Source organism: Rattus norvegicus, chromosome 9 (assembly GCF_021556685.1).
Source record: "Rattus norvegicus strain SHRSP/BbbUtx chromosome 9, alternate assembly SHRSP_T2T, whole genome shotgun sequence".
Lineage (NCBI taxonomy): Eukaryota > Metazoa > Chordata > Mammalia > Rodentia > Muridae > Rattus > Rattus norvegicus.
This window is the reverse complement of record NC_141542.1, coordinates 54,041,749-54,056,485: the sequence shown is the minus strand read 5'-3', so window position 1 is coordinate 54,056,485 and position 14,737 is coordinate 54,041,749. Positions and strand designations below refer to the sequence as shown.

Sequence of the window (14,737 nt, the reverse complement as noted above, 5' to 3'; positions counted from 1 at the left end):
ACAAGGAAGTGGACTCTTTAAAAGGATTAGAGAATTGGAGGAAGTGTGTCACTGGGCCTGGGCTTTGAGGTTTCAAAAGCTGATGGTGGGCCCAGTCTCTCTGCCTGTGGGTCAGGATGTAGCTCTCAGCTACTGCTCCAGCACTGGCTCCAGCAGCCCAGCCTGCCATGCTCCCTGCCATAACAATAATGAACTACTCTGGGAGGAAGTCCCTGATTAACTGCCTTACTCTCCAAGAGCTGCCTTGGTCATGGTGTCACTTGAAAGCAGCAGAACAGTGACTGAGATAGTATGACTCTTAGTCCTTCAGGGCTGCTGTGACGTAGGTGTGGAGGGCAGCAGGAATCTGCTTCTCTGTTTTGCTTTGCTCTGCTTTTTCTTTGTTCAAGATTTCTGTGTAGCCCTGGCTGTCCTGGAACTTGCCCTGTAGACCAGGTCAGCCTTGAATTTAGAGATCTGCCTGCCTCTGCCTCCCCAGTGTGGGGATTAAAGGCATGCTTTGCCACATCCAGCCCTTAGAAGTCTGCTCTCCACAGTGAATTCCAGAGACTGGGAATCTGAAATCATGGTGCCTGCCCAGCTTCTGCGAAGACTCTCAGTCCTCAGATGGAAGACAGGTGGCCTCTCAGAGGCCCCGCAGAGCTCTCTGACGTGTTTTGGGTGTGTTTAGAGTTTTTTCTTTCTCTATTGGAGGACTTGATGCATGCCAAGAAGACATTCTTCCACCAAACTATAACCCCAGCCTGGGTTCTCTTACCATGATGCTCTCATTGATAAAGAGACTCTGCATGTTGGGGACTAGAATTCACTGAATTCACTGTAGGTGACTCAGAAGGACTCATTCTATCTGTATGTCACCAGGCATCTGTCTGTCTGCCTGTTCACTGACTCATTCATCTGTCCATCAGTGTTCCTCAACTTGTACCAAGCTCTGTGGCACCATTTGCTCTCAGCTCAGAGAGACAAACAAACAAGACAAGGCTGATGAGAGAGGAAGATATGGGAAGGAAGTGCAAGGCATGCTGGGAAAGGCCTTTCAGAAGGTGACTGTTGAGCAAATCTAAAGGCAGTAAGAGCCAGACACAGGTCAGGGAACTAGAAGTAAGTCTTGGAGGCCTTTGTTCCGGGTGAGTAGGCACCATTGATCTGACACACACCCAAATGGCATCCTATAGCAAGGGCAGACTGGTGGGACAGGGGCAGAAGGAAGCCACAGGGTGGAGAGCATGTGTTGATAAAACATTAAAATGGTTCCTTTTCCTGGATTCACCCTATAACACAGAAGATGGGGATTTCTCTCTACCAGGAATCAAACCAGGTGATATTTTCTAAAGTCTGTAACTGTCTACCTGGAGACAGTCAGATCCCACAGTAGGGATTCCATCCTGATAATAGCGCCCTGTCCCCACTCCAGATACCTGTCACAAGCCCAGGTTGTTTTACTTGTCCTTCCGACTGACTCAGTATGAATTGGGGATTCAGACACACAACCCATTCCTAAGATAGCTCACAGGACTCAGCATTGCTTCCATAAAAGACGATAGGAAACCTGTGAAGAGACACATGGGTTTTGGGGAGGGGCACAGAGCTTCCCCATCTCTGGGCATGCCGCTGCCCAGGAGCCTCCTTAACTATCAGGAGTCCTCTGAAATCTGCCCTTTTGGATCTTTCTGGAAATTTCCTTGCATAGGCATGATGGGCTGCACAGGAAACACCCCCTGTGCCCACTTGTGGAGGGTCTTAGCCTCCATCTGCATGCGGCGTTCCTCACAAAGGCATGAGTCCTTTGTGATGGGGGGTGTCTTATGACTGTCAAGTAAGGTAGATCAGAGGAAGATTCTGCAGATTCAGGGAGCTCCTGTGACTTTAGGGGACTCCTTTGGGAAGGAGAGTTTTTTTAGTCTCCATGGTTCCCCTGAAGGAGGGAGTCACAAGCCAAAAATCATGGAAAAAAGACACGACGCTATAGAGATGGCTCAGTGGTTAAGAGCACTGACTGCTCTTCCAGAAGTCCTGAGTTAGTTCCCAGCAACCACATGGTAGCTCACAACCATCTGTAATAAGATCTGATGCCCTCTTCTGGTGTGTTTGAGGACAACTACAGTGTACTTATATATAATAAATAAATCTTTAAAAAGAAAAAGAAAACACAAGACACTCGTGTCGTGGTATCACGCACAGTCCCAGCAAGTAATCTAGGAAAAATGATGCTGATCAGACCCATAGGCAGGTGGGAAGGGCAGGCAAGTGCTGGCTGTTTCAGGGAGAAGTGACAGTTTGCTATGGAGTGGGCTAGAGAGTAGGAGAAAAAGAAGCAAAGCAGGGGCACCAAGGTCTTGGGCCTGAGCAACTGGAAGATGGGGATAGGCTTTGTTTTTATCTTTTGAACTAGGTCTCCCAGGCTGGCCTCAAACTTCATCCATCTACCTCTGCCTCCCAGTTTTTTGGGGATTACAGGTATGTTAGTGGTTTGAAGGAGACTGACCCAATAGGATCATATATTTGAATATATATGAGCCCTTAGTTGGTGGAATGTTTGAGTAGAATTAAGAGTTGTAGTCTTGGGGTTGGGGATTTAGCTCAGTGGCAGAGCAAGGCCCTGGGTTCAGTCCCCAGCTCTGGAAAAAAAAAAAAGAAAGAAAAAACAAAGAAAAAAAAAAGAGTTGTAGTCTTGCTGGAGGAAGTGTGCCACTGGGAGTGGGCTTTGAAGTTTCAAAAGCCCGTGGCAGACTCAGTCTCTCCGGTTGCTGCCTGAGGATCAGGATGTAAAGCTCTCAGCTACTTCTCTAGCACCATGCCCGCCTACCTGCCTGCTGCCATGCTCTCGCCATGATGATAATGGACTAGTCCTCTGAACCTGTAAGCCAGCCCCAATTAAATGTTGTCCTTTATAAGAGTCGCTTTGGTCATGGTGCCTGTCCACAGCCATAGAATACTAAGACAAGGCGAGCACCATCACACGTAGCATGGAGGCATCTCTAATTACAGGGAGAGAGATCCAGAGCAGAGGCGGGCTTAGAAGTAGAGTTCAAGGGGCTGGGGATTTAGCTCAGTGGTAGAGCGCTTACCTAGGAAGCGCAAGGCCCTGGGTTCGGTCCCCAGCTCCGAAAAAAAGAACCAAAAAAAAAAAAAAAAAAAAGAAGTAGAGTTCAAGTTCAGGTAGATGGCTGAGGCAAGGTTAGGAATCACCACAGGCAGGTGACGTTAAACAGCCTGTAAGAATCCAGACATGACATGACATACCTGTTACCTTAGAACTCGGGAGGCAGAGGCAGGAAAGTCACCAAAAGTTCAAGGCCAGCCTGGATTATGTAGTGTATTTCCAGGGTTGCAAAGCAAGACCCTGCTCAAAAACAAAGAAACAGCATTGAAACAAGATGAGACGGTGTTGGGGGCTAGTGTACCTACCGCAGGAAAAGCCAGTGTCCAAGAGCTGAGGTCCACAGCTGAGGCAGGGAAACAGAAAAGGCAACTGATCGTGCTGGGGAAGCTGTCCCAGAGCCAGCGCTAGTGGACAGCTGGGCAGTAGGGGTCAGGAAATGCAATAGCATGTAGCAGCACAGCAGTAACTGTGACCTTGTCAAGAGCAGCTGTGTGGGAACAACCTGTCTGGCAAGCGGGCAGACAGGCCAGAGAGAAGGTCAGGAAGGAGCTTCAGAGGAAGGTAGGGCAGAACTTCAGGTAGGGCAGAGGCTTGATGGACTAGTTGGTCAGCTTGTGGTTGTTGATCACTTGTTTCCTTTTTACCTTCATGGGGACACTACAAGAAATGAGGAAGCTGATGTGCTGATGTTGGAAGACAGAATGGCTGTCTTTTGTTGTGGTTGGAGAGGCTGGGGGACATAATAGAATGCAGGTGACAGGAGAAGCTGGAGGGGAGTAATAAGAAGGTGGCCTCAGGTAGCCTTACTTGTGTGATGTCCAGGTGTGGCTTTTTTGTGAGTTTGAGTGCACAGATTAGCCTCAACCCAGGCATAATGACTGTAGCTTTGACCATGCTCAGGGTTTGCTCAGGGACAACATGCTGACATCCTTGGGACCCTGCCTTAAGAATGCCCAAAGGCATCACACTATTTTAAGTTATCCAGAGATGATTTTAGGGTCTTTGTGGTTGGCCATTTGCCTTTTTCACAGATTATTCCTAGACAAAGGTTTTGGGTTTTTGTTTGTTTGTTTGGTTGGTTGGTTGGTTTTTGGTTTTTTGGTTGGTTGGTTTTTGTAGTTTAAATAGACAGTAAATGCTTTAGGCCTGGAGCCAGCCGGTCTCTGGCATAGGGAGTAGGCTCTGGAGTTACAGTTTCACAAAAGTTTCCTAAACATAGGTCCCCTGTAGGCAAGAGTTCAGTGACAAAGTCTGACGATGCAACAGGAATACCCGGGTGTGGAAATGGACCCTGGGCAGGGACTAGCTGGCAGGCTTTAGTTTAGGGGACCCTGCCTCCTGACTGGTATCAGGCTTTGTTATAAATGGGTAGTCTTTTCCCCATTCAGTGTGCCAATCACCAAAGGAAAAAAAATTGCAGAAGAGTTTATTCACCAGACAGTCAAACTAAGAAGAGAGTCCCAAGTCTTTAACATAACTACCTCCCCAAACAGGGCAAGGCAGGGTATAATTATAACCCTGGTACTTGGGAGGTAGAGAAAGGAGGGTTGGGAGCTCAGGGTTATCCTTTGCTACAAAATGAGTTCAGGGTCAGCCTGGGTTACATGAGATCCTGACTCAAAAAAAAAAAAAAGAAAAGAAAAAGAAAAAAGGAAAAGAAAGAAAGAAAGAAATGTGACTCTGCCACTCTTAGGCCAGAGCTTGGGGATAAGGATGCAGGTGTGGGGAGAGATGGCTGGAGAGAAAAGTGAAGGACTGAGGGTCTACACATGTCCAGTCAGCTTTATAACTCTACATAGAGTTGGTTTTAACAAGATTTTAAACATTGGATTTTACCAATAAAGACTCAGGAGCCAGAGCCTACGGTGAAAGCCTGCCAGCTGAGAGAGTCAGAGAAAAGTGCCCAGCTGACCTTCCTACTCCACCGAAGTCCCAGAGGAAAGGGCTCCTTTTCCTTCTCCACGCTGCCTTAAGTGCCCTTCAACACAAAGTCCCTCCTCTCTTTCCTGGGTTTCCTTATGTTCCCGCCCTGTCAACTGGTTGCTTGCTCTGCCTCTTGACCTATCGTTGACTTTATTTAGCTCTTGTTTACAGAAAGCTCTTGGATTAGAGATGTGTGCTAGGGCTGAGACACCTCTCAACAAGAAACAGATTTTTCCAGCTCACAATGTCAGGGTTCGTAGTGCGATCAAATATCCTGCAACAACGTAGGATTCTTGTTCAGAAAATGGCTCCGTGGTAGAGGTCAGAGGGTAAGGCTTTTTGGTCTTTTAGTGTCAAGAGATAATCCACTGGACATGTATGAAGCCCTCAGTGCACAGGGCGTGATTCCAGCTGATGTGAGCTGGACTAATGCCCCCCAAAGAACCAGTGCCACCCGACAGCAGCTGCTGCCCTTTGGATTAAAGGGAGCAGCAGTGATCACAAGCAGGTGAAGCCGTGTGTTTATTCTGGTTTTTCCTCTGTTTCCTCTTCGCTGTGAAAGTCTCAGAACATGTCTTGACAGGAACAGCCACCAGATGGGCACAGCCAGCTCCTTTTGCAGGCTTCCTAGGGACTCAGGGTTGCTAAGAGGTCGTCAGGCTTTGGCCAGATCCCCATAGGGCAGGTGCTGGGTCTGCCTGGTGTCCAGGAACCTCTGTAGGGAAGTGTGGTAGCCGGAAACTGAGCTGAATCAGTGTGTTGGGAATGTTGTGACTGCGTCACTGGGAATGGTTCCAGGCTGTGGACTTGACTTCAGGGATCATAACATGGGATATGTAGCCTTTAGTTAAGGCCTCTTAAAACTTTGGTAAAGTCTCTGAAGTGAGCTGAAATGATAGCAGCTCCATGGACAAAGCGAGTTCATAGCCCCAGAAGCACAGCATTCATTTCTTCTGAGATTCTAGGAATCTAACACAAGATGGAAGGCAGAGTCAGGAGACATCCTAGAAACTGGCTGGCCAGCTGTCCTAGGGTGCATAGTCCTAGGGACACAGAAAGGAGGGAAGAGGAAAAACCAAACAAAAATAGGTGTAGTGCATAGCCCGAGAATGACACAGGCCTGCGGGTCTCTAGAGCCCCAGGCCAACCTGGTCTATGTATTGAGTTCCAGGCCAGCCTTGCTTTGGAGTGAGGCTGTGTCTCAAAACAAAAAACAAAACCAAACAAAAGCAGAACAAACAAAAAAGTCAGATAAACAGACATTGTCTCAAACAAGGTAGCCAGTAAGAACCAACATTCAAGGTTGTCCTCTGACTCCCCAGATGAACACACGGGCACATACGTCATACAAAGTACAAACAGAGACATTTAAAAAAAAATTTAGAGGTAATAATATGAGATATATTTTTTCTTTTTTTAATTTGGTGATTTTATTTACATTTTAAATGTTATCCCCCTTCCTGGTTTCCTCTCCATAACCCCCCACTGGTCACCTCTCCACTGTCTTCATGAGGGTGCTCCCCCACCCACCAACCCACTCCCACCCAACACCCACCCAACATTTAATTTTATTTTTTTCTTTTTTTTTTTTTTCCGGAGCTGGGGACCGAACCCAGGGCCTTGCGCTTGCTAGGCAAGCGCTCTACCACTGAGCTAAATCCCCAACCCCAACATTTAATTTTAAACATCTGTATTACATCTAATTATTTGGAGTGGGGTGTGCATGGCCACAGCTCATAAGTGAGGTCATAAGACGTTTGGAGGAGTTGGCTCTCTCTTCCACCATGTGAGCCGTCTTCCTGGCCCAAAATTAAAAAAAAGTTTTTAAAAACTTGGTAGTAAGAATAATTTTGTTGTCTTTGACCTTTCTACTGAGTGCACACAGGATTGTGGAAGTCATAACTTAAAGGTCAGAAAACTCCACACAAAAGGGAGCTGTGCGTGCAGCTGCTGCCAGCAGAAGGTGTTTGTGCTTTGAAAGCATGGCTCATTTTCTGGGCACATGACACTCTCCAGTGGCACTCTGAGAAAGGCTCTCAGACAACAGCCACTTTGAGGTGGTGGTTTGATGTAGGATCATTGTGGTGTGATGGTTCAATCTTACACTTTAAAATTAAAAATGACTCACTGGTGTAGAAAAGTACCAACCTGTTCCATCTCTGAATGGGACCAGAGGAAGTGGTGAGGGCCAGCAAGGCAATATGGGTGGGGGCTAGGCACCATCTGCCAGACAAGACGTCATGTGATTGCCACAACTGTCTGTGTTAGAAAAGGACCCTGATCTGAGTGTGTGCTCATACACTAAGAATTGGCTCAAATCTTGACAGGATGACATCCTAAATTATCTCTTTCTTAAACTTAAAAGACTTTATGTGTGCGCTGAGTTGGGGAAGGGCAGGGGAAGGGAAAGAGATATTTAAACCACAACATGGCCCTTTATTCTCTGCTCTAGGCTACACAGGAAATCCCTAATTAGACGTGTGACAGTGTCTTGGAATCTCTAATGATACACATACATTACAGTTAACATTACAAAAGTCCCTTTGAGTGATGCCTTAGGGAAAAGGGCTAGGACCCACTTTACAGATGAACCAACTTATTATTGATTTCTTAATAATTTTCACATTTTTCTAGCTACAAAAGTAACAAAAGAAGCTATTAACATTCTAATAGCAAGGACAGGACCAAATTAGGTTATCTTACCATGTATATGGTAGCCATCAAACTCCTTGTGAACCCACAGAGCCTGAACCTTCTGGGTTCTACCATCCTTCCCACACATAGTGCCATTTGTCCCCAGGACAGCCCTCAGAGTCTTACCTTGGGTCACCTGGCCAGAGAGTGATTCAGGTTTACCAGGCTGGCTGTCAAGTGGCAGGAATGTGACCCCAAGGCCACGGCCAACTGCTCATGTCCCAGTTCCTGAGTTGTGATGCCTCCTCAGACAGCATATCTGGTTGGGAACCTGTGGGCTCCCTTCCAGGTAGAGAAGGGAATGAACATGTTTCTGTCACCATTGTCAGTTGGCTTTCATATTGCTAAAATACCAAATAGAAGGTGGCTTTTTTTTTTCTTTTTTTCGGAGCTGGGGACCGAAGGAAGGTGGCTTTTTAAAGCAAGGAGAAAATGTGTTTTCCTCTGCTCCCTACCTAAGTCTGTTCAGAAGGGCGGTAGCTGGGAATATCGGTAACGGGTTGGGGGAGCTTTTGTGTCCAGGTATGTTATCTCTGCATGTGTGTAGAGAAGTCACTCCTTATCTGGTTTCCCTTGTGGTTCTTTTGGTAACCATAGTCAACTGCCATCTGAAAATATTAAATGGAATTCCCAAACACACAGTGCATAAGTAGTGTGAGTAAAGTTTGTGGTCTCCTCCATCTTGCCCAGGACACTAATTACCCCTTTCCCTTTGGGTCCACACTGACTGTGATGCCCACCCATTATTCGCCTGGCCTGACAGAGAGCAGCCACAGGATCAATCAATGCATGTGTTCAGGTCACGCCTGCTATACTTAATGCAGCCCCAAAGCACTGAGTAGTGGTGCAGGAGACACAGATGTGCAGCAAATGCTGTAAAGCGCTTCCTTTAAGAAAACAGGTGAGCATTTAAGAAGGGAAATGGTCTGCTGCTGTTTGCTAAAGTCTGCAGAACAGATCTTCCACCTGCAAAGCTGTGGGGAAGGAGGAGAAATTGGCGTGTCTCCCTGTCACACTTCAAACTGTGTAAGTTACAGCCATGGTGTGTGACAAGAATTCGGTTGTGAAAAATGCATTCTGTCATAGATGACTATATACTATAGTACTGGCTGCAGTGGCAGGCGTCCATTCAGGATCCATCTTGGAATCTATTAGGAGATGACATGCGTGCGCACACTTGCACACCCTCACACCCTAGTCTTCAGCTCGGCATCCCGCCCATCAGTGCACTGTAACTGGCTGTCGGTGTTGGTCAGCTGTGTGGAGACTCAGTTGGGTCTTCCTTCCCTCTCGATTCAACAGAACTGCAGAGTCCCTTCTTCACTTTGGTGCTCCACTCCTGTCTGTGTGTGCAGGGCAACTCTCCTAACTGGCTGACAGGTCCGGGTCTGCATTTCAGTAGGTTTCTTGGGCAGTTGTCCTTATAAGTGCTGGAGCTCGAGGGTCACTGGCCCAACTAGCATGGAGACCTACACTGATGGTGCCCTGTCAGGTGGTACCTCCTCACCCCTTCCCAGACATCACTCTGGCCCTGGCTACACAGCCACTGTTCCCCTCTTAGCACTGTATAGGCTGCTACAGAGCTAGGCACATCTCTAACCCTGCTGTACCCCTTGCCTTGCCAGGATGCTGGTGGAGAAGTTCTCCGTGTCCCTGCAGGTCATTCCACCAGTGCACCCAGGTGAAACTGTATTCTTGCCTAGGCGTCACCCTTTGCCTTGCTTCCTGGACTCCTCTAGTCTAAGGCCACACAGCCAATTGGAAGAGCTCTTCCTCAGGTAAGCATACTGTGCTTGCTATTTTATATCAGCTTGGTACAAGATAGAGTCATTTTGGAAGAGGGAACTTCAATTAAGAAAATACTTCCATTAGATTGGCCTGTGGTCAAGTCTATGGTGCACTTAATTGATTGATGATTGATGTGGGAGGGCCCTGCCTACTGTGGGTGGTACCACCCCTAGGTGGATGATCCTCAGGGCTATAAAACAGCAGGCTGAGCAAGCCATAGGGAGCAAGCCAGTAAGCACCACTCTTCCATGGCCTCTGCATCAGCTTCTGCCTCCAGGGTCCTGCTTTGCTTAAGTTCGTGCCCTGACTTCCCTCAGTGGTGGGCTGTTACCTGGAAATATAAGATGAAATAAACCTTTTCCTCTTCAAGTTGTTGATGGTTATAGCATTTTATCACAGCATGAGAAACTGACTGAGACATAGGGAACACAGAGGAACAGTTCTGTTCTAGGGACAGGAGCCACCTCAGATAAGAAAATGCAAAGCATTGATCTGAACAACATGGATATGTAACCTTTTATGAAAACTGGTGGTGGTATTTGTTACTTTCTGCCCCCCTGCAACTGTAGTAAAACAGATTGGCCATCATGAAGGGATGTCAGGGCAGAAGCTGAAGCAGGAACCTGGAGGCAGGAACCTGGAGGCAGGAACCTGGAGGCAGGACAGCAGAGGACGCTGCTTACTGGTTGCTCCCAGGCTCATTCATGCTCAGGCACCCTTCCTAGAGAGACACCAGGTTTACATGCTTAGGAATGATGCTGCCCACGGTGGCCTGGGCCCTCTTATGTCAATTAGTAATCAAGAAAATGTCCCATAGGCGTGCCCACAGCCAATCTGAAGGTGACAGTTCTTTAGCTGAGTGTCCCTTTTTGTCGGTGTATCAAGTTGACAACCAAGATTATCTGCCACAGTAACATGGTTATGTGTGTCTTGTAGAAAATTTACTAATTTAGATACACAAACTCATTTTAATTGAAAGATTTAAACTTGTGTGTGTGTGTGTGTGTGTGTGTGTGTGTGTGTGTGTGTGTAAATGTATGCTATATGTGTGGGCAGTGCCTCAGAAAGCCAGAAGAGAGTATTAGGTGCCCAGGGCCCATCAGCTGTAGATACTGGGAAGCAACTTTGTGTCCTCTGAAGGAGCAGAAGGTGGAATAAACCTGTTCTTCCCTCAGAAGCATATGCTCTTAACCTCTGAGCCCTCTCTTCAGCCCCTAGAAGCAAAGACTCTGTTAAAGCCTACATTATAGTAAACATGAGGCCGCACGTTACATGTCCATACTGCCTTCCCTCCCCCCACCACAGTTTCAGAGAGCATTCTGAGCCAGACTCACCATGCATGGCCTGATGAGCTTGTTTCATAGCACAGGGCCAAGCTCTGGGGTGTCAGAGACGGTGACGGTCACTCCTCCCTACAGCAGGGCCCTTACCATAGTTATAGCGCATGTCATTTCAGTTACCTGGGGCCAGCTATGGTCTAGGCATATTACATGGACAAATCCAGAAATAATTTATGGGTTTTTACCTTATTTACTATTATGAGTGTTGAAATTTGTGCCATCCCATTCCATCAACCTGGCATATGCATGAACCCTGCCTTTGTTGTATTGCCACTGAGCATGCTCTAATCAACTAGTAGCTGGCTCCATTATCAGATTGATCCATCCAGTGTGGGAGGGCTTTCATTAAGGAACCTCTGCTGTACTTGGTGACCGCCGCAGAGCACAAGTAGAGTGTTGCTGGGGCTTCACACGGGCCAAAGAGACGACATGATGATTCCTTCCTCCAAGTGAAAAGCAGAAAGAAGACTCATAAGCTGGGGTTGCTGGGACAGTAGAGCAGGAGAGACGGGACAGTGGTTGAGTGCACACTACTCCATGTGTGCAGCTCTCAAGCATTGTACCGTACACACCACACACAGGTAAACTGTGTAGGAATCAGTACCAGACACCGTTTTGACCATCTCTTGAGGGTCAAAGGGTCAGATCCCCCACAGACAGAGAAGGAGGAGTGCATTTGCCGGGCGTGTCTTCACTCTCTGTGCCATCGTTCAGAAAGCCTTCCCAGCCAGAAGCAAGCGTGATAACAAAAGGGCAGCTGCCTGGCTCCTCCTCGCTGGGGAGTAAATTCATGCTCATTACCTTGTAACCACTGACAGATTGCTCTGTAAGGGGATTTCTAAACCATTTACCACAAGCATGCCCCAACACTTGGCAGTTGTGAGCTCATCTTCAAGAATATAACAAAGATAAGGAGAATCCAGAGCTGTTGCTCTCTGCCTGGTACACCTACAGGCTGGTGACTTTGGTGGAGGCCAAACGAGTAGAGAAAAGGCCACCACCACCCTTCCATTCAACCACAGCATGAGCCATGTCAGTTTGGATGTTTCTTTTAAAGTTTCAAAAAATTTACATTTATTCATTTTATATATATCTATTTTATATATACCTCTACACATACATATATATGAGTGTTTTGCCTGCACATGCCTGGTGCCCTGAAGAGTCAGAAGAGAACACTGGGTCCCCTAGAACTAGAGTTAGGAATGGTTGTGAGCCACCGTGTGTGTGCTGGAAATCTAACCGAGGTTCTCTGCGAGAGCAACAAGGGCTCTAACCACTGAGGCTTCTCCAGCCTCCTCTAAAGGCTTCTCTTCTATCCTGGATGTCTTATGTGTGTGTGTAGAGGTCAGGGGACAGCTTCTGGGAGTTGGATCTTGCCTTCCACATGGGTCTTGGGAATTGAACTCAGGTCATGAGGCGTGGCAGCAAATACTGTTTCCATCTCAGCCATCTTGCTGGCCTATACGCTTATAGATCATTCTGATTGGTGTCAGAACCATGACCCAGAGAATTGCAGTTTGATCATGTGATGCCACCATAACAATTCCATCCACATTGCTCTAATGTCCTGGCACCCACCTTCTTAGTCTTTTGGAAATTACATTTCTTTCAACTTTTCTCTGTTGTAAATAATGCACCAATGCCTAAAAGTCTAGAAGGTGTCCCTACCTGCAACATGATTATGAGGTGTGCATGTGACCTCTGATAAAGGATCACCTTACCCCAGTAAAAAGGGGCCAAATAAGGAAGTGATGAAAGGCAGAAGGAAGGAAGGACGGGGCAGGCCAAGGAGCAAGGACAGTGGCTGACTGGGCGTGGGCAGGCAAGGCTGGGTGTCAGGAGAAAAAGACTGCCTTAGCACCCAGGTGCGTGCGTGCGTGCGTGTGTGTGTGTGTGTGTGTGTGTGTCTGTGTCTGTGTCTGCATCTGTGTCTGTGTGTCTGTGTGTGTGTGTCTGTGTGTGTGTCTGTGTGTGCATATGTGTGTGTGTGCATATGTGTGTGTATGTCTGTGTGTGTGTGTGTGCATGTGTGTGTGTGTGAGGGCTGGGGAGTGAAGGGAGTGGGATATATGGGGGTGTTGGTACCACCAGCAGATTTCTGCCTCTAACAGGCTGGCTGGAGGCAGGAAATATTTGACAGATGAGATGGCCTGTGGAGCAATGACCTAGGATCCAAGCTGCCCTGCCCAAGGGAGCTAGGTGTCTGCCCAGCTTCCCTAGAGGAAGAATTCGGACCCTCCTCCCTCAGATATACTAATGAGCAGTTGCAGTGGTGCCCAGGTCAGTGGTGTTGAATCATACTTTGCTTTCTGGAGAAGTGCCCTTGTGACATATCCGTGTCACAGTGTGTATGTAAAGGGGGCGAGGCACTGAGTAAGGGCCACTTCCTTAGATCGCCTTGCATTTCCTTATTATACCCAAGTCTTCTAGACTAGATAGAAGAGTGGGAACAATAGCCATTCAATCATGACTCTACGGTATTGGTCAGAAACATGACCTTAGAGCAACGGTTCTCAACCTTCCTCATGTTGTGACCCCAACCGTGAAATTATTTCATTGCCACTTCATAACTGTAATTTTGCTACTGTGCTCAATAATAATGTAAATATCTGAAATGTGAGCTTCTGGGGTCAGAACCCACAGGTTGAGAACTGCTGCCTTAGAGGAAGGTAAGAGATCATGAGGCCTTTCCATACAGTCGATCGTGGGCCCCTGGAAAGAGACCAGGTAAAGTGGCCAGGTAAAGAGACTTGCTGCTAAATCTGGTGACCCAAGTTTGATCCCTAGAACCCACAGTGAAGAAGACTAATTTCCAAAAGTTGATCTCTGACCTCTAAATGTGAACTAGGGTATACATGTACCTGTACTGATACATCACACATGCACATGTACGTACATGCACTTGCACGCACACACATACACACATAATTTAAAATTAATGCTTTGTGAACTGACAAGTAGTTTTTCAAGTTGCTTTCCTGTATTTTTAAACTTTTTTGTACAGTTAGCAGGTATCACAGTAGCCCTTGGAGAAGGGGAAACCTGCTGGGGAGAGGGGCTTGTTTTTTGTTTTTGTTTTGTTTTGTTTTTTTTACAGTATTGTTTCTGAGACAGGGTTTCTCTGAGTAGCCTGGCTGTCCTGGAACTTGCTCTGTAGCCCAGGGTGGCCTCAAACTCAGCAATCTGCCTGCCTCTGCCTCCTGAATGCTGGGATTAAAAGTGTAATACCACCACTGCCCAACGAGTGCTTTTTTGTTTTGTTTTGTTTTTAAATACCTCTTAAAAAGAGTTACCTCTGTACCTTTCCAGGAAGGGAGGAAATTTTTCCCTCTGAGGAAAGTGGAAGTGTCCTCAAAGACCAGGCAAGCCATCCTTCTGGAGTAGCAGGGCAAGACAAAGGGCAGCTGGGCTCTGCCTCCAGCTCTGGCCAGCCTTGTACAGGAATGCAGCCTTAGGTCCCACCACTTAAAGGGAGCAGCCCCCAACCAGCCTCCCGATCTGTCACCCAGATGACTGACAGATGACCTGGGATCAGCTTCATGGGACCACAGGCATCAGCTCCCAGGGTCCAAGAAGGCAAAGCTTGTTTCCCCTTCATTGGCAGCAGTTGAAAGGAATTTCGATCTTCCCAAATAGAGGAGTCTCTGGAGGGCATCAGACTAGGTGAGGGACCACATGCTGTGCCAGGGCACAGGTCCCAGAAAGGTTGAGGCTGCCTCCCCAGCCCCTGAGGAGTTCACAAGGATGTAGGGCATGTGTGTGTGTGTGTGTGTGTGTGTGTGTGTGTGTGCATGTGTGTGTCTGTCCATCTGTCTGTCCTGCTGTGAGGGCAGACGAGCTGTCAGGCAGCCCACGTGCAGACTGGGCTATTCCTTTGTGACTATTA

The 14,737-nt window shown here is 47.4% G+C and overlaps 1 protein-coding gene across 12 annotated transcripts in view; it reads left to right on the top strand.

The window, feature by feature from the left end:
• Window positions 1-14,737, top strand: part of Fam178b (family with sequence similarity 178, member B) — a 107,832-nt gene that overhangs the window by 26,460 nt on the left and 66,635 nt on the right. For all 12 annotated transcript variants that reach the window (XR_015628843.1, XR_015628844.1, XM_087567252.1 and 9 more), the window contains one exon: window positions 9,346-9,498. Coding sequence is in view for 10 of the 12 variants with exons in the window: in XM_087567252.1 (XP_087423378.1) it covers window positions 9,346-9,498 (153 nt within the window). In the remaining 2 variants the exon portion in view is untranslated. The remainder of the gene's footprint in view (window positions 1-9,345; window positions 9,499-14,737) is intronic.